Source organism: Pongo pygmaeus, chromosome 11 (genome assembly GCF_028885625.2).
Source record: "Pongo pygmaeus isolate AG05252 chromosome 11, NHGRI_mPonPyg2-v2.0_pri, whole genome shotgun sequence".
NCBI lineage: Eukaryota > Metazoa > Chordata > Mammalia > Primates > Hominidae > Pongo > Pongo pygmaeus.
In genome coordinates, this window is record NC_072384.2 from 115,434,730 (window position 1) to 115,462,535 (window position 27,806).

The 27,806-nt window shown below is 35.7% G+C and overlaps 1 protein-coding gene across 1 annotated transcript in view; it reads right to left on the reverse strand.

Moving 5' to 3' along the window:
* Nucleotides 1-27,806, reverse strand: part of ABCA12 (ATP binding cassette subfamily A member 12) — a 206,094-nt gene that overhangs the window by 70,531 nt on the left and 107,757 nt on the right. The window contains exons 10-20 of the mRNA XM_054478791.1: nucleotides 24,978-25,096; nucleotides 23,835-23,941; nucleotides 17,749-18,005; nucleotides 17,545-17,657; nucleotides 16,213-16,337; nucleotides 13,687-13,860; nucleotides 10,180-10,344; nucleotides 9,646-9,856; nucleotides 8,542-8,681; nucleotides 5,941-6,060; nucleotides 2,428-2,518 (exon numbers count right to left, since the gene is read on the reverse strand). Coding sequence (XP_054334766.1) covers nucleotides 2,428-2,518; nucleotides 5,941-6,060; nucleotides 8,542-8,681; nucleotides 9,646-9,856; nucleotides 10,180-10,344; nucleotides 13,687-13,860; nucleotides 16,213-16,337; nucleotides 17,545-17,657; nucleotides 17,749-18,005; nucleotides 23,835-23,941; nucleotides 24,978-25,096 — 1,622 coding nt within the window. The remainder of the gene's footprint in view (nucleotides 1-2,427; nucleotides 2,519-5,940; nucleotides 6,061-8,541; nucleotides 8,682-9,645; nucleotides 9,857-10,179; nucleotides 10,345-13,686; nucleotides 13,861-16,212; nucleotides 16,338-17,544; nucleotides 17,658-17,748; nucleotides 18,006-23,834; nucleotides 23,942-24,977; nucleotides 25,097-27,806) is intronic.

Consider the following 27,806-nt stretch of genomic DNA (forward strand, 5'->3'; position numbering starts at 1 on the left):
AAAAAAAATTATGGTCTTGATTCTGGTCGTAATTAGATGAAATGCTGATTTTTTGTAAATACTAAACTAGATTATAAATAACAAAAGGCTGCAGAATTTACTCTAAAAATATCTAGTATTCTATACCAAAGAAAATGGGTCGTTATGCAAATATTCATTGAGGAGCCAAGCTAGTTACAAATACAGTAAACCTAGGTTCTAAGAAAGATACAAGATAATTTAAAAGTATATTTTGTTACAATTTAATTAACAAAGAACTAAGATGAATAAATTTTTAAAAATCTATCTACATGTAGTTAGGACAAAAACTATAAACCAGAGATGCGAGTTTAGAATAAACTAAACAGAAATGCCTGCTTTGTACACGGAATGTGAATGCACAAACTGAAACAAAGGAAAGTCTATGTAGAGTGCATAGGATACATATACTATATTATTACATAAGCTGTGATATAGAAACATTTAAGATACCTGAAAATATATGCCACATAGTTGTGAGTTTCTAATACTGTTTGACTTAAAATCTTATGTGAGTTACCACTTTTGATATCTGTATTAATCTGACAAAATGATCAGGATTTTATTTTGGGTAATTACTCTGGAATAAAGGGGACTTAATTTCTCTTCAATGTTATGATTCTTTGTGAGGAAATCAACCAGGACAAAGGGTAAATATGAAATTGCAAGTTAACAAATCATTTGGCCAATTAAATTTTTACTGACTTGATCATCATGAATACTGAGAAGGCTGTGAATATAATAAATCTCTCCTCACAGAACCCAGACATGTCTCTTACATCATCCAAAATAGGACTAAATTTCTCACAGAAGACAACTGCTTAAATGCATTTCTCATTAGAATTTAAAGTGAAATGTTTTACTTGATGTAGATGTTGGTGGGGGAGGGGTAAATTGTGGTTGAATAGTGGCCTCCAGCGGCCACTGGAAATCAACACAACACCAAGGAATTATTTAGAAATTCTGGTAGACAGGATCATAAAAACACTTCAAGGGGTCAGAGTCCCCCAAATTCAAACTATGTAACCTCTTCAATACTAAGTTACGTATGTAATTATACAAACATAAGAGTCTCAATGCTACGTTCATTTTAATCTTATTTTAAATTCTTAGCCTCACTTCCTAGTTCAGAAGTTAGAAATGACAAAATTTATCTAAGAACTTTGCAGTTTAGCCCTGATGTGTTAATCAAATAGTTCCTTGCCCAAATGATACTTTTAGAGAATAAATCCACTAGTACTTTTATTTAATCAAGCTGGGTTGACTATCGTAATATGTGTACAATCATTTACAGTACAAATATAGGCATAATTCTTCCCCAATGGTTTAGAACCTAAATCATTTACGTCCCAGCAGTGCCCAGGAGGGGGAGGGGCGTTTGCTCTGCTACTGCCAAATTCTGATGCTCTCAATCCGTTTCTCATACCCATGGTTGCATAGCAACATTCAGACACAGCCTGAATTAGATGTCTTACATCCCTTAGGTTGAAGGTGGGGACGTGGCGGAGGGAATGCGCAAGTTTAGACAGCTTCCTTTGATCTTCTGCAGCCTCTTCCTTTTAAATGACCATGTGAGGAGGACCCAACCTTGAATACTGATTTCAGTTTATTTTCTTTTGAGTCTCCCCATTGTGTTTGTCTTGCTTTTGCTAACTCTATATCTCTTCCAATTACATTCTGGGTTAGTCAAGTGATACTGAGGCCAGTGGAGATAAAAATGTTAAATGTAGCCAGAAATAAATAATTTCATTTTCCCTTGTTCTTAAGGACTTGCCTTTCATCAAGTCACTAAAATAAAGTGCTCCCTTACTTCTAACAACCTACCTATGATTGAAGAAAAAAACCTGCATTTATATTACATTATAATAATAATAATAATTTTTTTTTGAGACAGGGTTTTACTCCTGTCACCCAGGCAGAAGTGCAGTGGTATGATCTCGGCTCGCTGCAACCTCCACCCCCCAGGTTCAAGCAATTCTCCTGCCTCAGCCTCCCAAGCAGCTGGGATTACAGGCGTGCACCACCATGCCCAGCTAATTTTTGTATTTTTAGTAGAGATAGGGTGTCACCATGTTGGCCAGGCTGGTCTGAACTCCTGACTTCAAGTGATCTGCCCGTGTCTGCCTCCCAAAGTGCTGGGGTTATAGGCGTGAGCCACCGTGCCTGGCCTACATTATAATTATTGAAATTAACTACAGACACTGGGCATCCAAATAATCATGGCTACTTGTAATTGTACAACTAACTGGGACAAAGATGGGGGGGATATATCCAGGGTCTCATTTTTCTTTGAGTAACTAGCTAGACACTAAGTACAGAAGAAAAGGGGGAAAATGTTATCATATGGAACAATGTTGTTTATATTTCCGACATGACTCATGAATAAAAGCTTTGTAAATTTGGACTCACCGAGTTCATCTATCTGTTTCAATAGTTCAACAGCATCAAGTCCCACGGAGAACTTTACAAAAACTTGCACAAAAGGGTTCCTTAGAGTATTCTAACAAATAATAATTAAAAATCAGTTTCAATACAAGAAAAATTATGTTTGACATTGTCTCTCTAATAACCACCACAGTGAAGTGCAGTAACCACAACTGGGCATTATCAATGCACTGTCTTGCAAAGGCTCACAGAGAAATCCTTGAGAAGAAAAGAGAAGATTGGGGGTTGGTAATGACTTGACAGGCTGGGCTGTTGCTTGTCTGTAGATACAAATTGGTCAGCATGCACAGTGGCCAGATGTGACTACAATTATCAACATTAGAAAATTATATTCAATTTAACAGAATTTTTCCTCATAGCTGTATTATTCCTTTTTAATGTATACTATACACAATGTTGTGATTCATGGTTGAACTTTGTTCACTTGAAACAAAACTCTTAAAAATCATGATGTCTCCATGGAATTTGACATCACAACTGATTTATATTCAAGTTCTACTACTTCCTAGCCTGAAGCTTTTAGCAAGTATCTTTTCCAGTTTCAGGTAACCTTTCCGTGAAGTAGGTAAGAATGCCTCATCACATCAGAACAGTCCATTTCAATTATTATATTATTTTTGTACTGTCATAAGTGCAACTATGTGAATATGAAAGAATAAATTGATGATAAAACTTTAAATTCTATCAATGGAAAGACTGAAAAATTAAAAGAACATAATTGCTTTAAAATATAAAGGCCTTTATAGCTATTTGCCAAATTAGAAGACATAACTTCTATCACTCTAGGAGTATTATTACCTAATATTTGCTGAGCTCTTATAATACCATGTGCTGGGCACCATCTTACAGAGTTTAGCTTGACTTTCTCACTTTGTTTACAACAACACTTGGAGGTAAGTGCTATTATTACCTCTAAGTAATAGATGACAAAGCTATGGCTAAAGAAGCTATGTAAATTCTCCTAAGGACACACAATTAATAAGGGCTAAGGGAAAAAATGAAGGAGAGAATTCGACTCAATTAAAGAAATGTTTTTTCATCATATGTGTAAATTCATGGCCTGGTTTTTATGTAAGTGAGGCTTGATTGTCCTTTTAGAGCCCCGTTTGGTACAACATATTCTCATGTCCTTCTTAGTAGTGTTTTTTGTTTTATTGTCATGGGGATGAATGATTAAGAATAACATATTAGTCGAGCACATATATAATGGAATTAGTTTGCTAAATCCATAGCTACTGAGGGTTCTAAGAGCAGCTGGTGGCATGTAGATTGATGGCTAGCTATCATGCAGCTGCATGCTATGATAACAGTCCTTTAAGATCTGTTTATCAGGAATTAACTTCTGCATCTTGGAAAATCTGTATCAGAGCATTACTAACAAATCAAGTCCTGTGTTAGTTGCAATCTGGAGACAATCCATTAAACCCTATTTCAATTCTCCCATCACTCCTTTTACAATCAATCATATGACATCTAATAATAGGTACAATGTATATTATTTGGGTGATGGATATGCTAAAAACCCTGATTTGATCAATACTAATCCATGCATGTAGCAAAATTGCATTTGTATCACATAAATGTAAAAAAAATTTTAAAATACCAAAACACCAAATGCTTCCACATATGTGATCTTCACAAGTCTGTCATTACCAATATACTAATTTTAGAGATCCATAAACTGCAGTTCACGTACTTTAAGTCATTCACCTAAGGGTTCATAGTGGCAAAGCCAGTTCTTGTGCCAAAAGCTTAAAATTTCAAATTCTGTGCATATTTACAATATTAAGTTTTTCCTCAATAATTGAAAATAATTATTTTGTTCTGGACAGAATCAAGATCCTTCTATTAGATAATGATCCCTTTATGAATACAATCTCAGAGATTCCAGCAAATTACGGTACTTTGAAACTATTATGTATAGAACATATCCTGTTAATTCACCACTTTAGCTAACAAAATTTTTCTTAACAAAATCATATGTGGCTTTTTTTTCTCCTCCTGGAAAAAAAGTCTCAGGAGAAAATAGCAATGTATTGTTCAAGAAAATATATTTGTCATGAAGTACTATCTAAGTAGCCTTCGTTATCTGAGACTCACTAGAAAAGATCACTTAAAATGAGCATGCTTAGAATTAGAACCAAAAATTAATAGGAAATTGTGGGGAAGACATTTGATGAAAAGTTTATGTTTATTAAATATATTAAATATCTATTTTAGAAATTTATTTAATCATTTATGATAAAATTTGGGTTGTAATTATAACTATGCATTAATTGTTAGTCAAAACAAAGACTGAATAAAAACACCTTTGGAGTATAATTTTTCTGACCAACTCATATCGTATAATATCCTTCATTCGAAGTTTAACTTCCTAAGCATGATCATACAAAAGGGCACTATTTTCCCAAAAATATTTTAGGGCTCCATTAATCTTCCAAGGACCTCTCTTGGATATGCAAGCCAGTCTCTTGAAGCTCCTAGGTTGTCACCATTCCTGCCAATTTTCTTTTCTCCAACTGATTACTGGGCTAATTCTGCTGCTCCATCTTCAGTTGTCAATAGCTCTGTGACTGAAACATTTCCCCACATTATTTGCATCATCTTCAGAAATTCCTGCCTTTTTTTTTTTTTTTTTTTTTTTTGAAATGGTGTTTGCTCTTGTTCCCTAGGCTGGAGTGCAGTGGCACAATCTCAGCTCACTGTAACCTCCACCTCCCGGGTTCAAGCGATTCTTCTGCCTCAGCCTCCCAAGTAATTGGGATTACAGGCGCCCGCCACCACGTCCGGCTAATTTTGTATTTTTAGTAGAGATGGGGTTTCTCCATGTTGGTCAGGCTGGTCTTGAACTCCCAACCTCAGGTGATCCGCCCTCCTCAGCCTCCCAAAGTGCTGGGATTACAGGCGTGAGCCACCCCACCTGGCCTAGAGCACTTTTTCCAATTATAACTTTTGCTTCCTTAAGTGGCCTTAAACATAAATTCAGATAAATACATTAATGAGAACACCTTGTGTATAACATGTTAAACTGAATTTGGAATTTATTAACACGTGTCATAAATTTCTACCATGGAATTCCCCGAGTTTAATGTTCTCTAGCCTATTGGTATTTTAGGAATTCTGGTTAAGATAGCAAAGGAGAGTAATTTAAAGGAGAGAAATCAATAACAAGCATTTTTTATAGCATTTTAAACTTTTGAAAAACTGATTTACATCACTAGTTATGTCTCTAGATCAACTTGTAAGATGTCTTCTCTGAATTACAGACAGAGGAGCTGTAGTACCAGAGGTGAAGTTAGCCAATTATGAACATGAGTGATAGATCAGTTGCCCTGTCTCAGACCTTCTCTCTGGAAGAGAGGCAATTTAATCTGTTGAATACGGAAAGTTACTCTCTTCCCATTCACATAATGAAGGCAATTAAAATCTCAAAGAATTCAAATTCCTACTAAGTTGAATGACAGAACCATCTCATACCTGGAGCATTGGAATTGCCTGGTTTAACAGATGGAAGGAATTCATGAAAAGTGGTGACTTATCCATCCACTCTTGAGATTTTTCTCTTAATTCCGCCAGCTGTCTCAGAGTTACATTGGACTTAATGACAAAGAAACAAAAGAAGTGTGATCCATTAGTATTTTGTCTGTATTTTAACAAGGTATCTTGTTTTGTTACATAACTTCAAGAGACAGTTCTAAAACATGAAGTTAGTACAAAAAATTTTCAGAAATTTCCCACATGGTCAAAAGTTTCAAACGACAGCTTTTATAGGGTCAAGTTCATTTATAAAAATTCTGGATAATTTAGAGTTTGATTCATGTCCAGAGTGAGTTTATAGCCAAAATGAAAGCATGACTTCTGGAGTTCTTACCAGTTTTTCATTTTTACCAACGATACACTTAACTTTACTATTAAAGAAACATCCTAGTTCAAGGATAGCAGAAGGATATTCTCATGTATTGCTGCTGAGAATAGATGTTAGAGGTTTTTGGGAAGCAATTTGACAATGGCTATTAAAATAAAATACAATATCCTTCAACCCCTCAATTCTGAACATTCATCTTATTGAAATAAAAATACTGCTACATAAAACCAATACACCAGAATATTTATTGCTACATTGTTTACATTAGCAAGAAAAACACACACACGCACACAAAACATTGGAAACAAAGTTAATGCCCACCACCTGATGATTGGATGAGTAAATTCGGTGTTCTAAAAAAATTCACAGTCTCTAAAAAGAATGAATTAAATTATACCTATTGAGTTGGAAAAATTTCCACAATGTATTCTTGTATGAGAAAAACTATATGTAAAAAAGGATTAAAATGCAGTATCATTTTAATGCAGTGACCTCAAAGAACTCTGCATATGAATATATGTGGTATAATAATCTATAAAGGATTGGAGTAATAGAATAAATTATAGGAAGATGCATATATGAGTGCTAACATACATTAGTTTATATGAAAGGAAGAATAGGATCAAGAGAAGAGGAAAAGGGGAGGTGAGAACCAAATACAAAAGGGGAAAAAAAAAGACCACGCTTAAAACATAAGCTCATATGCTGCTGAGGTTGTGGAGAAAAAGGAACAATTATACACTGTTGGTGGGAGCGTAAATTAGTTCAGCCATTGTGGAAGACAGTGTAACAATTCCTCAAAGACCTAAAGACAGAAATACCATTCGACTCAGCAATCCCATTACTGAGTATATATCCAAGGGAATATAGGTCATTCTATTATAAAGATACATGCATGCATATGTTCATCACAACACTATTCACAACAGCAAAGACACTGAATCAACCTACATCCCTAACAATGATAGACTGGATAGAGAAAATGTGGTACATGTGCACCATGGGATACCACACAGCCATAAAAAAGAATGAGAGCATGCCCTTTGCAGAGACAGGGATGGAGCTGGAGGCCATTATCCTTAGCAAACCAACACAAGAATAGAAAACCAAAAACCACATGCTCTCACTTATAAGCGGGAGTTAAATGATGAGAACACATGGACACAGAGAGGGGAACAGAAGGGTGGAGGGTGTGAGGAGGAAAAGCATCAGGAAAAATAACTAATGGGTACTAGGCTTAATACCTGGGTGATAAAGTAATCTGTACAGCAAACCCCCATGACAGAAGTTTACCTGTGTAACAAACCTGCACTTGTACCCCTGAACTTAAAAAAGTTAAAAAAAACAACAAATAAATGTTCATTTACATTGAAAAACAAAGTTCATATATAACTTAATTTATGCAAAACTACATAGGAATATACAGTCAGTAAAGCAAATAAGGTATTAAATCACAATTTTTATAAAAATGGACAGAGATCAAATTGAATGTTCTTTGATAATAATGATCCCTGTCCATTATTCTGTAGAATATAAAAATAATGTTATGTTCATATAATTATAGTTGAATGGCCAAGTAATGGTAAAACAGAGATTTTTCTTTTACTTTAGCTCTGTCATTTTAAAAGTACTAGGTTTATAATTCAAATAATTAAAGCCAACTTTAAAGTGAGAGGGAAATACTATTATGGTTAAATGAAGTAAATGGTAAGTATAGTTAATAATGTTGTCTTATTCAACATCTATCTTCTATATAAATGAGACGTTAAATTGTACAACTAAATTGTACAACTAAATATGAAGCCAAGAATCTATACTTCAGGGATTGTTTTTGTTCCAACTAGTTATATAATGCTCAATATTACTTTTTCTAGTACAATAATTTTTACATGCTTTGAAAGTTAGACACCAGTTGTAGAGAACTTTTCTGCTTTTTGAGATAAATGGAAAAATCGGAGGTCTTGCTTCAACTAACCTCATTCTCAAATGTTAACATGGTTCATTTCTCTTCAAAGGGCTCCCACCCAATCTATACTGCTTGCACATATCCAGGGCAGAAGTTGAGAATTTTACGAATAGTTTCAGAAAGCCAAGGATAATAATAATAGTAGGTAAGATAGAAAGAAATCAGTCAGCTAAAGTAAATTTGGAAGTTGACTACTTTAAAAAACATCTTAATACTCAAAATAGAAACTGAGTTATAGTGGTCAAACCTTTTCCATTATTGCCTTTGTGACTGGGTTATATGGTGCATACAAAATTCTTCCCAACAACATAGGTTTCAAGAAAGCCCAAATCACAGGTCCAGCGGGCATGTTAATGATGTCTTTATAAAGGGAGAAGCAAAATGGTGCTGGAAGTAAAAAGTGAAATAAAACCATTTAATAGATGTACTTCAAATCTATATCCTCATGGCAAATTGACACAGATTATTCTTATCACACCCAAAAATACATGCCCTAGTACTTTCTATATTATTAACAGATGTGAGGCATCTGGTGTCAAAGTAAGAAAGCATAGTAACAAATCTTTTTTAGGTGAGAAAGTTTAACCCAATAAGCAAGCCCAGAGTAAGTGATGGCATTTTGCCAGGAGGAAATAGAAAACGTGAAAGCCACATTTCAGAATGGCTAACAGATTCATTTCCCAGCATTTACTTTTTTAAAAAATACACAAAAATCAACCACTGGGATAGTACCAGATACATAAGAGCTGTTCAATAAATGTTTGGTGAATGAATAAAAAGATGAATAAATGAATCCAGTTGCTATACTAAACACCCATATATTATTTGAATGAGCTCACTCATCACATTTTGCATCTCCAAGTTTATAGATCAAGTAAATGGTTTTGATGTGCCACTAAACATTTATGGTTCTGCTGCAGTCATGCAACTCTACCATGTGTGATAAAAATTCTAATTCTAGAAAGTTAGGAAAAAAATTTCAACCCAGATTTAAGGCAAGTTTTTATATTGTCTAGAAGTCTCAGTGATGACTGACAAAATCTAAGTGTAGTATTGTAGTTAAGAGGATAGTCTTTGTAGCAGAGTACCTGGGTTCAAATGACAGCTCAGGCACTTCCAAGTTGAGCGACACTGGCCAGGTTACTTACCCTCCTCGTACTCCATTTCCCCGTACTAAGATGAGTTAATGTATATAACATTCTTGACATGTGGTAAGTGCTGTATAATTATTTTCTATTTTTATTCTTGGGGAAAATTAATACTTCATTTATCATAAAAAACTAAGACAGAATAGACAATATTCTTATTGTCATTAAGAGCAATTGTCATGCTTATTTTAAAGTATACTCACTGGTATTTATGGGAATTCCATATTTTGAAGCAATTTGCTCTTTAGTTAATTTATAAGTCAAAAAATCCTTGGTGTGGTTGCCTTTTGGCCTCTGGGAAGAGGGCAGCATGGCAGTTAAATATTCAGTGGTAATTCCTTGAGAACATAATGCTTGGGAGATGGTGCTAAATGATCCTTGTGGTGTGTTCATTCGGTTGCTTCTGTACATTGCCTGTGAGACAAAAATCCACAATTTATTGACACTATATGAGCTTTAGATGCTACTGAAAACAACAGAGAAAGAGAACCTGTTAATACTTAGAGTATCCTTACAGTTTCCATAATTCCTTTTATACGTGTATCCCAAATGTAAATGAAGAACAATAAACTTCACTAATTAAAGTGGCAAAAATTGTTGCTAGGTATAAGAGTTTTCTTGTAGGTGTTTTTTTTTTTTTTTTTTCAATGTACTACGATTGAAGCTGAATGTATTGTAACTACTCAATATGACAGAAGGCATTTTTCAACAAGAACATTACTGGGTGACTTTTCTACCTGTGTTAATGGAACATTTCTGGGCAGATGCATTTGTTTCAGGGATCTCATTTTGTCTAGCAGCGGATGTGTGCCGGAAGCCATCTGATTGAGAATCTCTCTTAGTCTTATGAAGAGCTCCATCATCTTTTCTACTGGCTTTTGATCTTTCCTCGGGAAAAACACCTAACAGAAACAGAATAAAAATAAATGCTTTATGTGGAAAAATTGAATCCTCATGCATTGTTGGTAAGGTTGTAAAAAGGTACAGCCACTTTGGAAAACAGTTTTGAAGTTTATTAAATAGTTAAATGTAAATTTACCACTCAACCTGACAATTCCATTCCTGGGCGTTTACCTAAAAGAAGTGAAAACATGTCCACACAAAGATTTGTATGTGAATGTTTATAGCAGCATTATTCACAGTAGCCAAAAAGGGAAAACAATCCAGGTGAGTGGACAAAGTATATATTCTTAAAATGGAATACTATTTGGCAATTAAAGAAAATGAAATACCGATACATGTATAATATGTATGAAACAAAAAAAAAATATTAAGTGAATGAATCCAGACAAAAAGACCACATATTTCATGATTCAATTTATATGTAATATCTTTTTAAAAAGGCAAATCTACAGAGACAGAAAATAGATTAGAAGTTGCTTAGGCTAGAGATTGAAATGAGAGGTAACTGCAAATAGATATAAGGTTTCTTTTGGAAGTAATGGAAATGTCCTAAAATTAGATTGTGGTAATGGTTGCACAATTCTGTATATTTACTAAAAAAAATCATTGAGTTAATCATGTAAAATGAGTGATTTTTATGGTATATAAATAATACCTCAATAAAGTTGCAAAAATAGATGATTTTATAAGTGATAAAGGCAAATGTCAACTACATATTTCTTCATGTATACTACTGCTCAAAAATAATATAATATGCACCTAAAAATTAAAATAAAACTGTCAAAAGGCTTACATGATTTATCAGGCTAAGTCATTTTAATCCCATAATGCTTATGTGCTACAAGAAGAAACATTGAAAATGTTTTAAAATTTTAATGTAATTTTTTTATCCTCTTATTTCATTTATTCAGGAACATGAATTGAGTGCCTGCTGTGTTCCCAGCACTGGGTGAGGTGATGGCTATGCAGTGGTGCTCAAGCTGGCACCGTCTCGGTACTCACGGAACTTTGATCTATTAGGAGGAACAGATATCAAACAAGCCAATGAACCAAAGGCTGGGGCATATGAGAAGGTAGGGAGTGTTTAGCTAGGAAATCAAAGGAGACCTTTCCAAAGCAAAATCTCAAAGAATGAGAAAGAATATACCATTGGAAGAACAAGAAGAGGAAGGGCATAGGCAGAGGGGCAAAGCTGTTTGAGGTCCCTGAGAGAAAACTCCTGATATTTCCAAGGAAGTCAAAGACCAAGATTATGAGCACAAGATTCAGTTAGAGAGGTAGCTTTGTGTTCGTATCTCCCACACCGTACATCTCTCAGTCATGAAGATACGGTTACCTCAATAGCAGAGCTCCTAATTCCAATCATATTTTAAAAATTAGAACCAACATTTTTTTCTATTTTCTATTGCAGTTCTGCCAGAATTCTAGGCATTCCCACATTAATGTGAAATAAATTGACATGCCCATGTTTAACGGTTAGATGCAACAGCAGATATTTAGTTTGATATCTGCTCTGTGGAGGCATTATAAAATTAGAGTTAAAATTTTAGGTGAAGTAATAATAATAATTTCATGTCATATGTATTGTAGGTTATAGTTTATGTAAAATAACCATTGGTTGAGTTAATGGGTATTTGCTTCATTTCCCTATGGGCCAGACACTGTTCTTTGCATTTAAAATATTTCAGTGAACAAAGAGGCCCTTGTGGAACTAACATACTAGTGGTGCAAACGGCAAATACATTTTAAAAATGGGCCAAGCACGGTGGCTCACTCCTGTAATCCCAGCACTTTGGGAGCCCAAGGTGTGAGGATCACTTGAGGTCAGGAGTTCAAGACCAGCCTGGCCAACATGATACAACCCCATCCCTATTAAAAATACAAAAATTAGCTGGGTGTGCTAGCACACATTTGTAATCCCAGCTACTCAGGAGGCTGAAGCACAAGAATTGCCTGAACCCAGGAGGCGGAGGCTGCAGTGAGCCGAGATGGCACAACTGCGCTCCAGTCTGGGTGGCAGACACAGACTCTGTCTCAAAAAAAAAAAAAAAAAAAAGTTTAAAAATGAAAATTTAATAAAATATATAGTTGGCTGGAAGCAAAACAGAAACCAGAATAGGAAAAGGGGATTTGAGAGTGCTGTAGGTAGCATTGGTTGCATTTTAAATAGGGTGGTCAGGGTAGACCTTACTGAGAAGGTCAATGTTAAGCAAAGACAAAAAAAAATAGCCTTGCAAATCATGTGAAGGGTTGTCTCTGGAGTTGTGCCACACAGCAACTCTGGAGCCAGGGTCCAGAAAGTAGCCAAGTAAGAAATGAGATTTTAGTGATGAGGAATCATTGTGCAGGATCATGAGGCCCTTGTAAAATTTGGGGGTTTACTTGAATCAAATGGAGATCCACTGGAAAGTTTTGATCAGAAGGGTGATATAATGAGACTTTAGTTTTAAAAGGATCACTCAGGCTGCTTGCAAGGTGCTAGGGATGGGGGTAGAGGGTAGGTGTGGAAGCAAAGGATATGGTTAGGAGACCACTGCAGAAATATAGGTGTGAGATGACAGTAACTCAGAACAGGATTACTTATAACTAGTCCAAAACATTTTTATCCCTGTGGCTATGTCTCAAAAATATGTCAGCTATTTCCTTTCGGTTGTGTTTACTACAGAGAAGGACAATTCTTCAGTGTTTTTAAGAACATGTAAATATTTTTGACCCAGGTTAAATTTGGGTGAACATAGGTGCTTAATTTTCCTACGTTTATATTTTTCTTTCGGTTATTTAGTAAATAAGTACTCATAGAGCATCTGCATATTGCAAGATGAAGTCAATGCTGATTTTACTAAGCTCTAATAACAACCATTTGTTTTTCCTTCTGGGTATGTAATGGTAGCCTCTATCTAAATTGATGAAGGAAACAGGAAATTTTTTTTTAAGAGCGCCAAAAAAATCCTATTTTTAATTAAGAAAACCCTTTTTTCTAATCTTTTTTAACCCTACCAACTTCATGTCTGTTCACTGTTAAAAAAGTAATTGCAACATTTGCATTTAACACTTTTGAAATACAACATTTGTATTTCACAGTAACAGTACTTATTAAATTTAATTATTGGTCTCTGATACACAAACCGAGAATTAGTAAGGAATAATATCAGTTTCCACATCTATAAAACGTGCAAAATTGCAATAAATGATCTCTAAGGTTGCATTTAGCTTTAACATAATGCAATAATTCCAAAAGCTGAATAAATGGATCTCATCCCTCATACTATCAGAGAACATAAATGTATAATTAGTTTTATATAAACCATGAATATAAACATATTTAACCAACAGCAACTTGCCTTATATGTGAAGTTGTAAATGTTTAAGTAGTGCAGAAGAGTGAGTCCAATGAGGTAAGACTGCCGGGATCTCTCTGAAAGAGACAGGTTGCAGAACTCCTTCATTGCATCTTCTAGTTTCGGAGTGGTGATATTAGTATCACAGGAATGCAGCCAGAACACCTGAGAAATAATCTGCAAATGGAGGAAGAAAAATATTTCAGCTGTGAATCATTAGAGTCAACTGTTCATTTTGTGAGGTTTTCTGTATACTCTAAATTTTAAACTAAAACAAAAAGTCCTCAAGAATCAAACAACTTTTAATCTAAAGCACTAATTACTATTAATAAAACAACAGAGAATTAATAGTTTACTTAAGAAATAAGATGGGAGGCCGGGCGCGGTGGCTCATGCCTGTAATCCCAGCACTTTGGGAAGCTGAGGCGGGTGGATCACAAGGTCAGGAGTTCGAGACCAGCCTGGCCAACATGGTGAAACCCCATCTCTACTAAAGATACAATAAATTAGCCGGGCGTGGTGGCGGGCACCTGTAATACCAGCTCCTCGGGAGGGGGAGGCAGGAGAATCCCTTGAACCCTGGAGGTGGAGGTTGCAGTGAGCTGAGATTGCGCCATTACACTCCAGCCTGGGAGACGGGGTGAGACTCTGTCTCAAAAATAAAAGAAAAAAGATGGGGAAAAAAGAGACAAGGAGACATTCAAGATGACCCCTGGATTTCTTGCCTGAACAGCTGGGTGAATGATGATACCAAGAAAAATAAGCGGTTTGGAGTAAGTTTGGGGAAAATGTTAGTTTAAGACTTTGCTCCCTGGCGGGGTGCGGTGGCTCATGCCTGTAATCCCAGCAGTTTGGGAGGCCGAGGCAGGCGGATCACGAGGTCAGGAAATCAAGACCATCCTGACTAACATGGTGAAACCCCGTCTCTACTAAAAATACAAAAAATTAGGTGGGCGTGGTGGCGGGCGCCTGTAGTCCCAGCTACTCGAGAGGCTGAGGCAGGAGAATGGTGTGAACCCGGGAGGCAGAGCTTGCAGTGAGCCCAGATTGTACCACTGCACTCCAGCCTGGGCAACAGAGCATGACTCCATCTCAAAAAAAAAAAAAAAAAAAAAAAAAAAAAAAAAAAGAGACTTTGCTCCCTTTAAAATCTCACTCTTAATAAATTCAAATTGCATTTAATTTTTGTAATCATTAAAAGTTATAATCTTAGGCAATATACTCTGTAGGTCCAGAGATGTAAAGCAAAGAAAAAGAGCTACAGATCTTACAATCATGTGAATCACCCATCTTGAACAGTAATGCTCCTGTAGATAGTGAAGTATGATTACGCAGAATAAGATGTCATCTTTATTGCCACCGAGTTGAAATAAAGAGAAAAGCATATAACATTCAAGGCCAAAGGAAGTTTTCACTCTTTCCTCTTGAAAGTAATAAGAATGTAGACTCTCCATTTACATGTTTTATTTACTAAAATGAACCTGCTCTACAGAAGCCAAAAACTTGATTGCTGAAATTATATCTTAGGATCAAATAATCAAAAGGTGAGATTAAAGAGAAAAGATCAATGAATATTATTTACTAGTACAGTAAAGGCAAAGCTGTTTTAATTTTTGTATGGGGGAACCAATTAAAATGACAAGAGATAGCTGTAATATTTTTTAAGGGGAACCTTAAAGGCTTTTTAGAAACTATCCAATATTGGAAAATAACTGGGCTGTGCTTAGAAATGACACACTCTGTCACACATAAGGTTTGAATGGATGAGGCCTTAAGCTCTGCAGCTCTTTTGGAAAATTTCCATGACACTTCCAGACAATGGACTTGGAAAAAGAATAAAAGATAAGACATTTTGAGTGGAAAACCCTATTACCAGCATATGAAGAAATGACATTATTCATTTTCACATCAAAAAATGTTTACTACAACCACAAACTTACCCTTAGTTCCCTTGACCACATCTATCGTATATGCTATGTCTTGCTGTAGGACTTTTTAAAAGTAAAAATGAATATCCATTTTAATTTTAGTTGCAAGCAATAGTAAGTAGTCTCCATATATTTTCTCCCAATTAGGTTACTGAAGTTTGACTTTGATAGCATTTGAGTAGGTACAAATTCACCTCAGACAATGTAATTGCGACAGTGAATGTAATTTTTTTTTTTTTTTTTTTTTTTTTTGAGACGGAGTCTCGCTCTGTCACCCAGGCTGGAGTACAGTGGCACGATCTCGGCTCACTGCAAGCTCATTGATTGAGGAAGCCATCTGGGGGTAAGGAAAAGGAAAGAACAAATGGGGCATGGGAAAGGAGAAGGAAAAATAAAGAAAAAAGGGACACACAGTGATAAAATTCTTGCTTCAGAATTTTTCTTCTATCTTTAATTAGGCCTCCAGGTTTATCACTTGCATAGAAAATTCACCAGATTAGCATGCAACTTCTCAGTGTTTAACTGGTAAGCGCTCAACAAATGCTAAATGCTATTTAAATTTCTAAGAACTGCATGTAAGTACAAACACATGACACCCCACCTCAGCTCTGTTATCAGGGATGGGAATGGCCAGCAACTTGTCAATAGTCCTGTTGGACATTCCTGTTGTTCTCCTTAAATCTTCTTTCAGCTCTTCAACATTTTTAAACATTTCTAGTAACTGACCTGCAAGAAGAAAAATGTAAAAAGAAAACACATGTTGGTTTGTCAGGTCACTCTTTTTAGTATGACTAACATAGAGAAACCTTCTAGACTAAAACATACATGCCTTCTCAGGGGCAGATGTCTCCCAGTTTTGGCAAACTTTGCATATTTAGGATCTATTTCTATCTGATTTAGATTTGTTCTTATTATGATGTCATAAACCCGAGGTAACAGATTGCTCTGAGTTATAAATTTTCCTTAGGTATCTACAAGTCAAGGTTTATTTAAGGCAAATATGCTTTCCTTACAGATTTTGATCACATAATGCACTAAATAAATATCTCTCCATTTGATTTAAAATATCACACAGATTCAATATGTTTTTTAATCTGGGATCATGTAATATTGTCAATTTAGGACAAAGTTTGATAAATCCACACATAATGCCACAGAGCATTTTTCTTTAACTACATTCACACTACAGTTATAAAGGGTTTTTACAATCATTATCTCACTTTTAAATAGAATGTGTTTAACTTCGAACTCTTTTAGGACAGTGATTATAATTCTTTTATTTCTGGGTCATTTACGGCACAATAAACAATATTTAGATTTTAGCAGATTGTAATAATCATCCTGCAAATGCCTTTCCATTTCTTTTAAGTATCCTTCATGCAAATATATCTTTTTTTATTTTTGAATCTAGTGCCATTCCAATTTTGTGGCTGCCCATTGTCCAAAATTCTGAATGCCTTTCCTTTCAGTATTGAGGAATTATGCAAAGAAGAAACATATTGCATGATACCTCATGCTTGGAATACTAATAGAAAGTTCTGAATTGAGATTTCTGTAGACAGCAGTGCATCCTTTTGGTTTTTTTCCATCAGGTTATTTTCAGAGAAGCAAGTAAATTTCATCGTTGCCCTTGCAGCTGACTATCGGATGCACTTTAATATATCAGAGAAACGAAAGGTGAATGGTCTAACTAGTTAAACTTTTGAAGATCTTTTTGCTGTGAAATCAAATTTCCCTGTTTCATTCTCTGCTAGCTTTCTGTGTGTTTACTTTAGACAAGTAACCATATCTGAATGCTTCAGGTTTCTCATGTGTAAGGGCAGATAGCAAAGCGAGTTTGGTTGGGAACTTCAAAAAAGCCTTTCTTAAACTGCAGCGTGAGAATCACATGCATTCTAATAAGACAAGATTTAAAATGTGGATGGGAAAACACCTGGCTTTTCAGAAGCATCTGCACTGTTATTGACATGCAGCATGGCTTCTATGATCGGTATTAACTGAGTGATATTTTCCAAGTAATTCATTTGCAGTGCCTGTTCTAGAAACCTGGAACAAAACAGAAAAGAGGAAATTCAACTAAGTATATCAATATTTTGAAAGAGATTTCACCAAGGAAGAAGACAATGGAAAAACTTACTGATCCATATTTAAATTAATTTTGCTTGGATCCCCAGTCAGCAAATCTCTCACTTTTTTAGATATGACATTGTCATGGTACAGTAAGCTGGCTGTTATTTCGGTGCCCAGCTCTGCTGCTTCGAGGAGTTGCAGATCAAACTCACTGTCTTCACACAGGCTCCCAAAGCTCATATCAGAGAGCTGGCATGACTTCTCTATCAAACTGAAAGTTTCAGATTCACAAAGAAGTTCGGTCAAGTTTCGAAGTTGAGACAGCTTTCCAAAAAGGGAAAAGAGTGGGAAATAGATTAGTTACATTTTTCTACATACACAGTAGTTGATAATAAGCAACCACAGTCGATTTCCTTTAAGAAAAACATTCTGCCTATGTATGTGGTTAGTTGGCATTTGGCGTTAGTTTTATTATGAAGTACTACCCTCTGTCATTTGAGTTTATTGTTCTCGTAAGAACCTGATAAAACTTTTGGGCCTATTAGACCTGGGCAGGCTTTAAAAAATGGAGTTTAGTTTTATCCAGCTTAACTCACAAATACTTCAACTAATTTTATATTTTGATGTATATTTTAAATCACATGTAAGGGCAGATAAAAAGCAGGTTTGTTTCAGAACTTTTAAAAAGTATTTCTTTCTCACACCCATTAAGACTACTATTTAAAAAAAAAAACAGAAAATAACAAGTGTTGGAGAAGATGTGGGGAAATTATAACCCTTGTGCACTGTTGGTGGGAATGTACACACACACACACACACACAGAGTGGTATATTATTAAACCTTAAAAAGGAAAGAAATTCTGACACAGGCTGCAATATGAATGAATCTTGAGGATACTATGCTAAGTGAAATAAGCCAGTCTCAATAAATGAAAGGTGAATGGTCTAATACTATATGATTCCACTTATATGACAAGGTACCTAGAGTAGTCAAATTCATAGCAACAGAAGCAAAATGTGGGTTGTTAGGGGCTGGGGAAGTAGAGGATGAGGAGTTGTTTAATGAATATGGAGTTTCAGTTTTACAAGATGAAATGAGTTCTGGAGATTAGTTGCACAACAATGTGAATGTACTTAACACAACTGCACTGTATAGTTAAAAATGGTTAAGATAGTAAATGTTATGTTTATTTTACCACAATGTTTATTTTTATTTTTTGAGACAGGGTCTCACTCTGTCACCCAGGCTGGAGTACATTGGCATGATCACAGCTCACTGCAACCTCCACCTCCAGGCTCAGGTGATCCTCCCACCTTAGCCTCTTGAGTAAGTAGCTAGGACTACAGGCATATACCTGCACTCCTGGCTAATTTTTTATATTTTTTTGTGGAAACAATGGAGTACATTGGCACGATCACAGCTCACTGCAACCTCGACCTCCAGGCTCAGGTGATCCTCTCACCTTAGCCTCTCAAGTAAGTAGCTGGGACTACAGGCATATACCTGCACTTCTGGCTAATGTTTTGTATTTTTTGTAGAAATGGGATTTCACCATGTTGTCCTGGCTGATCTCACTCTTGGGCTGAAGCCATCTGCCGGCCTCAGCCTCCCTGAGTGCTGGAATTACAGATGTGAGCCACTGTGGCCAGTCAACAATTTTTAAAGGTTAACAAAAAATTTTAAAAGCCTTTCTTGAACTGCAGCATGAAGATCACATTCATTCTAATAAGACTATATTTAAACTATGGACGAGAAGACACCTGATTTTTTGGAAGTGTCTTCGCAGTTATTGATGTTATCTTCTCTCTTAGGTATTATAGGATACTGGGTGCTTTTGTCTTTCAAAGTGCTTTAAAAAGTGCTTAAAAGGGTTTAAAAATCCCACACCCAGAGGAAAAAGAGGAAAATGAAAATCAAATAATTTGCTGTCCTGTCAATGATATTCCTCTCACTATCAGTTCACTGTGTTCTGTGTGTTCTGAGGATATATTCCATGCCCTACATCGTGGGGAAAAAATAATATGTGCCTCTGGGAAAGCAAATTCTATTGTGCTTGGAAGCTACCTTAGAGCGGTTTCTTTTAAGAAGGGAAATAAATTGGAACAACATCCTAAGAAACAAATACATGTGTCATTCATTGCAGCTCAGTTTCCAATCAGAAGTTACAGTTTGACTGAAATGAAGTATTTTATGGTACCGGCAAATGTTTGGGAATATTTATTTCTATATTATCAAATGAGAAAGGCACAATGATGTGTCTTTAATGAGAGTTTTATAACTACATGTAGGTTATAGCAATTAAATGTTGGTCATCTTAGATAGTAAATATCATTGGTCTATTTTCCATTGTACTTAATATTATAATTGACCTCTGGGTTTGAACTATTCAAAAATAGGTTTATACGTACAAAAATTCTACTTACTAGTGTTATTGCTATGAGAAATTTTCCATCCTGGAATAGGCCCAATCACTGTACCACCTATAACTGCATTTGCAACTCTAGTCTTTCTTTTGATTTTCCAGCTACTAGATATGATTAAACCTGTAATAAATGGAGTGAAGCCTCTATACTACATTCTCCAGTGAGTTTTTTTTTTTTGGTAATTTATTAAATAAAAAGATCAATTATGTTGGGCTAATATATTTGTTTTAATTGAGCTTTGAGGGTGTTGTACATTTGAATGACTTTTACCCAGTAGAGACTGAAACATGTTTTTTAATTGTAAGTTTGGTGTACATATGTGGGAAACCAGCAAGGGTCCATATACTATAGTCTTGGCTTAGTGAGATAAAAGTTATAGAAGAGGAAATTGGAAATCTAGCCACACTGTGGCTAACAGGCTTGGTTCTCTGAAATAAAAATATAATTCAGGGCCAATAATGTGGAATGCATTGAGAAGCATATCCACCAAGGAGCAACATTATGGTCATTTCGTCTTTGTCATTACTTACTACTTTATTCTGAGAACAATACAGGCATTAAAGTTCTAGAAGCTTCACAGATCATTAATAATCAACATAAATTCAGTGACTTAGAATTCTTTCTTCAAAAGTATGTGTCAACTTCAGATTGCAGATTTGCCAAAGCTTCATGTAGAGCCCTTCTCTCTTTTATCACGAGTAAAAGTTCAGGTTTAAAATAGAACAACGGATGACTAATGTCATTTCCAGCTGTGACTGAATTCTCCACTGCCTGATGCTTTTCAAATGTGTCTGAATCAGAATCGTAAGTGACACGATGGTACCGACCTCACAATAGCAATGGGCATAAAATGATAAAGCAGCAATATTCCTGGGCTCTTGGTGGGTAAATAGAGGGAAAAATGAGTCTATTTAAAATTTTACAGGTTTTACAATAAAAATATTGTGTTATTCGTATTTCTGCCCAATACAGGAACACCCACTTTATGCATAGCTCCCTAATCAGGAAGTTATTCTTCCCATCAAAGCAACTGGAAAAAAAAAAAGATAAAACAATGAAGGGAGGAGAAAACACAAAAGTTCAAGAAGAGCAGAATGTTCCGGCAAGGAGAAAAAGCTGGGAAAAGTCACCAATGAATGACAGGGTTCACCACCATCTTAGGAATATCATGAATAAAGCGTTAGATTGGGTGTGCCCTAACTGATGGTCACAAGCATGATACTAATTATCAGGGTGAACAAAGCAGGGGAGTAAGAGCATCAGTAACTGTGAAACTCCAGGAGTTTGTCTTCATTGTTTCAGTGATAGGTACTGAGTGTTTCCCATGTGTCATACCCTATGCCAGGTGCTGGGGATGCAATGGTAAAGGAACAGACCTGGCAATATTCCTCATGGAGCTTGTGGTCTAGGACTGAATGGGTCCCATCAATTTCAAATAACAGCCATGCTTGTTACAAATGATGATAGATTTTCTACTCAAAGGAAAAGAATGTAGTTTATTTCCACTTCTATGGCTTCTAGAACTTTTTCCATAATGTAACCCTGAAGGAGAGCATTATATTCAAATTGGGGATGATGTTTTAAATTATTTTTAGCCCCAGTCCCATCCTATTAGTATAAATGGTTGAGACTGTGGTGTTTCCATTTCCCTAGTGTATATTATGTGCTTCCTGGTGACTTTTAAGTCAAGAACTGTAATTGCCCGGGGAGCATGATTACATTGTCAGTGCTCTACTGTAACACCCTCACTTTTTCATACATTCATGAACCAAGCCTTAAGCTCCTACTATGTGGGGCTTTAGGGGTGATGAAAGCATAATTTCATCAGCTTAAACTCTAGTGAGGAAAACACACCTGACATATGCAACAAATTATAATGCCAAGTAATGAGTTCCAAAGGCCAGAAATCTCACTGTCATTGGAGATGTCATCTCATTAGAGATGTCTGTTTCTAAAATGCAAATTTCACCTTCTTCAAATTTACAGCTTTCATGATCAAATTCAAACTCCTTGACAGGGAAGTCAGGATCTAGGCTCAGCCTCACCCTGCAGCCCTCTTTTCTGCCTATCACATGGGCATCTTCTGTTCCAGCTGAACACATGACTGCAGATACCCCTATACCTGTCTTTCAAGTTCACGCCTCTATCTTCTTAAACTCAGGACTCTATGTCTAGAATGCACAACTAACCTAATTCTACACAGCCTTCAAAACTCAGAGAAAGCATTATTTTCTCTACAGAATTTCTTCTCTCCACCTCTATCTCTTACAATCCATGTAAGATATCCCGCCTCCATGCACAGAAGCCTCTATCCACCTTGTCACAATACTTATCTCACTGTATTACAATTGTTGGTCTGCTTTTCCATCTCCTCCAATGGATTGACAATAAGCACTTTGGGGTAAAAGGGTATGTCTTACAAATAAATATATTAGTATTATGGGAGCACATATAATTGATAAAAAAAGAATGGATAAATATTATAGGAGCACAGAAGAAAAAGTCATTATTCTGGTTGAAAAAAAGCGAGAAAGGTGATACTCTAATATTATAGAAGAAGTGGTATTTAAACTTGTCCTTGAGGGATGAGTAGGAATTTTCCAGATGAATGCACAATTTCCTTCTCATTTGCACAAACAAATTAAGATAATGCTAAATTAAGTATATTAGAAATTTTGATGCATGTAGAAGACTAGGGCTCAAATGTAGGTGATGGTAACTAGCACATTTATTTGTAATATACATGGACATAATGTTTTGCATGCCTGCTTAATTATACCATGTTCACTATACAAGTCATCTTGCTTGCCCTGAATAAACCAGTTCTAATTTCACTTTATTCCTATGTAAATCCAATTAAATAGCTATTCTTTCTAGGAAAACAGCTTTCAAATTTTAATAGGGTTATTTAAAAAATAAACTAAATTTCATGATAACCTGTATACTATATGCGTGAGATAAAGAATAATAGACAAATAAGCATAAAGTTATTCCCACATACAGTTATATATTTTTTGGTTGCCTTTTCCCACATTCTCTAGTGTCATAAATTTTAATATATTCATTTTAGCTTCTGATGACAACAATAAAAATAGGGTGAACCACATTTTGAGATTTCTGTATGCTGTGAAATCTAAAACATCAGCTTTCAAAATCTACTTTTACAAATTTTAAAACAAGACATCTCAAATGAGAAATTATTATTACAAATCCTTTTTCAAATCTCTTTCAAATTATGAAGTTTAATACGATAACTATTGTTAGCCACTCCCTTATAAATGTGCATACTGTAATTAGGCTCTTTTGGGTCATTTCATGCAGAGATCTCCACTGATTTAAAAAAAATACCATTATATAACATCAAACTCTTTAAAAACTTTTTTTAAAATTTATTATTTTTTTAAAGACAGGGTCTCACACTGTCACTTAGGCTGGAGCACAGTGCGACAACAGCTGACTGCAGCCTCAAACTCCTGGTCTTAAGTGATTCTTCCCACCTCGGCCTCCTGAGTAGCTGGAATTATAGGCATGAGCCACGGCATCCAGCCATAAACTCTTTTGTCTCCATTTTTCTAGAGTCATAAGTAGGGCCATTATAAATCTAGAGTTAAAATAGGATCATTATTTACAAAGATCAGATTTAAAACCTAAAAGTGTATCTTGCCAAATATTATGGGAAGTGTTAAGTTTTTTTTTTGTTTTTTTTTTTATTTTACTTTCATGGCTTACTTTTGATTTTAGGACTTCAGGAACTGGAGGAAAGTGATCTTCATAGGAACCATTGCGAAGAAAAGATTTTTTAAATCGTATTGTGGACTTCAGGAGTCTTAGATTTTCTGTAAAGGAAGGGAGAAGAGTAATTGCAAGGTCATTCAGGAAACCAATTTGAAAGACACCCCTATCCTGATTTATTACTAAATTTTTCCTAAGATAATAGCCCACTTCAATATAAATATAAGATGAATGAAAATTTAACCTTTATTTGAACCATGGGAACAATAGAGTTCATTATTTTAAAAATATCTGCTTAGAGATAAAAATATTTCTAGCAAAGGTGCTACATAGTTTTGGCTCTTTGTGAACTGACTATGCTTTCATTCCTGACTTTTGGATTTACTATTAAGTTGAAGTATCTTGGAGAGAATAGGTTATAGAATCACTGTGATATAAATATGCCTTTCCAACCTTGATTAATTCATACCTTGTAAACAAAGTCCGGACTTAAAATATTTGTTGTGCTATTTGCTTGCCATTAACTCTCAGAAAACTATTTTTTGGTGTAGGAAAAAAGAATGTGTGTGTCCTAGAAAATGTGAGAAAGTAGGTCTTTTCTCTCAAAAAAAAAAAAAGAAACATTTGATTAAATATAATCTTTATGGTTGCCCATGTAGGCAGAAAATTGCAAATAAAGTGTGTAAGGGTAGAAAATAAAAATAGTCTGCCACAAAAATGCCTTTGTTTATGTAACTTACACCTGCTTTTAGAACTCTATATTATCATTCCTTAACATTTTTTAACAGCTAAGATTATTAAGAGCATAGAAATGTCATGAAGGGTCATATGAACCTCTAATGACTCTGGACACTTGGAAAATTTGTCCCAGTGGCCATTATCATATTATCCATTATATGGCCATTATATATTAAAGTTTGTCCAGGTGGCCAGCTAGTGCTAGCACCAGCAACAGAATAATATGATATTATGACAAGACATTCCCTTTGTATATCAAATCACCAGACTGAAACTGATGCATATGGAAACTAAGATTTTACAAATTTTCTTTCCTGTGTAAGCAAATGCCTCAAAAACTTACTACTTTAGAACAGAGGTAGAAACCATGAGCAGCATTTTGACTGTTAAGAACAGTATTACCTGATGAACCTCTGGCCAAACTGCCAGTCACATTTCTCACACATGCCAAGTAAGGAATATAAGGACTATTTGCTGATATATTTAAGAGGGCATCTTCAAAGTTTTCCAGAATTAGGAGCCTGCAGAATTAGAAAAGAATATAGAAATTAAGACATATAAAAGTAAAGCAAAGCCATTTTGTTGAGATCATTTTGGTCCCTGGTTGTTTGGCATTGGTTGACTTGGACATTGAAATACTATGCAGTTGGCCGGGCGCGGTGGCTCACGCCTGTAATCCTAGCACTTTGGGAGGCCAAGACGAGCAGATCACGAGGTCATGAGATCGAGACCATCCTCGCTAACACGGTGTAAACCTCGTCTCCACTAAAAATACAAAAAAATTAGCTGGGCGTGGTGGCGGGCGCCTGTAGTCCCAGCTACTCTGGAGGCTGAGGCAGGAGAATGGTGTGAACCTGGGAGGCGGAGCTTGCAGTGAGTCGAGATCATGCCACTGCACTCCAGCCTGGGCGACAGAGCGAGACTCCGTCTCAAAAAAAAGAAAAAAAAGAAATACTATGAATTTGGATGTCTTCCCTCACCCAGTTTAACTGTACAAGGGCAGCACTACTCTAGATCTTCTGAGCACTTGCCTTTTCTATGTGTACTATCTTTATATTTAATTGTTTTAATATTCCATCATAGGTCATCTTAAGGCAATTTCTAGGCACACTTACATGAAAGAAAAAGGTCACTGGGTGAGGGTTGCCAGGTAAAATACTGGACTCCCAGTTAAACTTGAATCCTAGATAAACAATGAATAATCTTTTTTGTGCATAAGTACATCCCAGGAGTCCTGCAATTTTTTTTACTTTTCTTTTTATTTTCTAAATCTGGCAACCCCCTTCTGACTCTCCGATTCTTCTCTTGTCAATTGAAAGCTAGGGGGCTAGATGATCTGCTAGGTCCTTTCCACCTATAATATTGAATAACTAGATTTGAATTCATTTAATTTTGAATTAATGGGATCCCATTGACCAATATAAGTTCCTTTTTTCTCTAATCAACCAATTTAGTGTTTCCAAATTAACCACTTTCTGGTTTCCTTTCAAAGTGATTGGCACGTAAGGAAAGGGCCTAAGATTTTTCAGGCTACATGAGTGAGTAAGGCTATGTGAATGAGTATGTGCGTATTATGCGTGCTCTGTCGCTTCAACTGTGAGGCTGCATCTCTATTTATTTTGTAACTTCTTCCCTTAGTGTCTACTATTGAATTTTATGTAAAGATAGAATAAATGTCAATGGCTGATTTGGGGATCATCTATTTTGAATCAAACTGTACAATACACAAATTAACTAGTCCTACTGGATGTTTAACTTAGATTTTATTAAAATGCGAGTGGGATCGATTAACCTTGGCATAGCTAGTAAATGCAGGAAAATATTCTCATCAATATTAAAGAAGACTCAGGGTGTTTAAGTGTGGATTAACAACACTGGATCCTTGAGGAACTTTAAAAGAAAAAAAATACATGGCAAGAAAAGTCTCTAACTTGGCAGTCAGAGCACAGCAAAGTGGTCAGAGGGCTGACTCATTTAAATACTATTCATAGTCTTTATATTTTTTTTAAAAAGTATCCATTTTACAAGCGCTCATTCTTGTGCATAGGCATTTCTTTCACTAGAGACTCTTGGTAATACTATATTTGGTGGACTCAGACCTTAGAGATTTTAGACAGTGAGCTTCACTATTTATCAAAGCCTCCTTATAGATAGTTAATGCCATTAATCAATTCACAAATGAAGGACCAGGAGAGTGTATTCTTAGAGTAAGTTTTCTGTCCTAAATAAAAGAAACTATCTATTAGGGAAATTTCTAAATCACATTATTACTGTTAAAAATGCAACAGGAGTGTGACAGGTGACAAAACTAACCCTATTATATAGGTTACGCCTGTAATATGAAGTCATGCCTACAGTCAAGTTTCATGGACTGTAGTCCACCTATGACATCGGTGAGTCAAATCAAATCAAAACAAGTCAAGGTCTAATAATAACCACTATACTCACAGCACTTGCTCAAAAATCCCTGAGCAGGTATTTTGAAATGATAGTTTCAGAATGTTGAGGGTAGTGGGAAGAAGTGTCAGAAAGAATATTCTAAAGATAAGCTGGAAGATGGGATTTGAGAACCCAAGACATCAAAGAAGAGACAAATGAAATTATGAGAATAATTATAAATTTACTGCATCTATTTTGGGAAGAGGAGGGTAGAATAATCCATCTATTTTATTTGGCTATAGTGATAAGTAGAGGTTTCAAGATAAACATTTCTCCTCTGAGCAACTTGAAGGAATGATCCATTTAGTTTTGTATCCCATTCCCTGTTCACCCCTGACCCCATCCCCATCACAGAATATCTAGCATTTGTATTTCGTTCATCATACACTTGAGTTAATATCTGTGGAAAGGATAAATACATAAGGAAAAGAGATGCAGGAAGCTGCAGAGATACTGGCCGTTTATCTGAGAAGTGCCCAATGAGGCATCACCGGATAAGCACACGTCGGGTCATTCTCCTGCTTCAGGGAGGTGGTTCTCCCTTCCTCTCCTCACCTTTCCCCACACTGCCCAATATTGCCCTTCCTTCTTTTGTGTTTGTCTTTCTGTCTGTCATCACTGTTACAACATAGAGCTATTTCCACTTGGTGCACTGCTCAACAGCAAAATATTGGCCTTATCTACCAGATGGACTAGAACAAGAGTTTCATGGTGTATTGTCAAGCTTAAAATAGAGGACAGTTGGGCTAGAATTGACCTTGATAAGCCATTCTCTTAGTTTCATGAAGAACA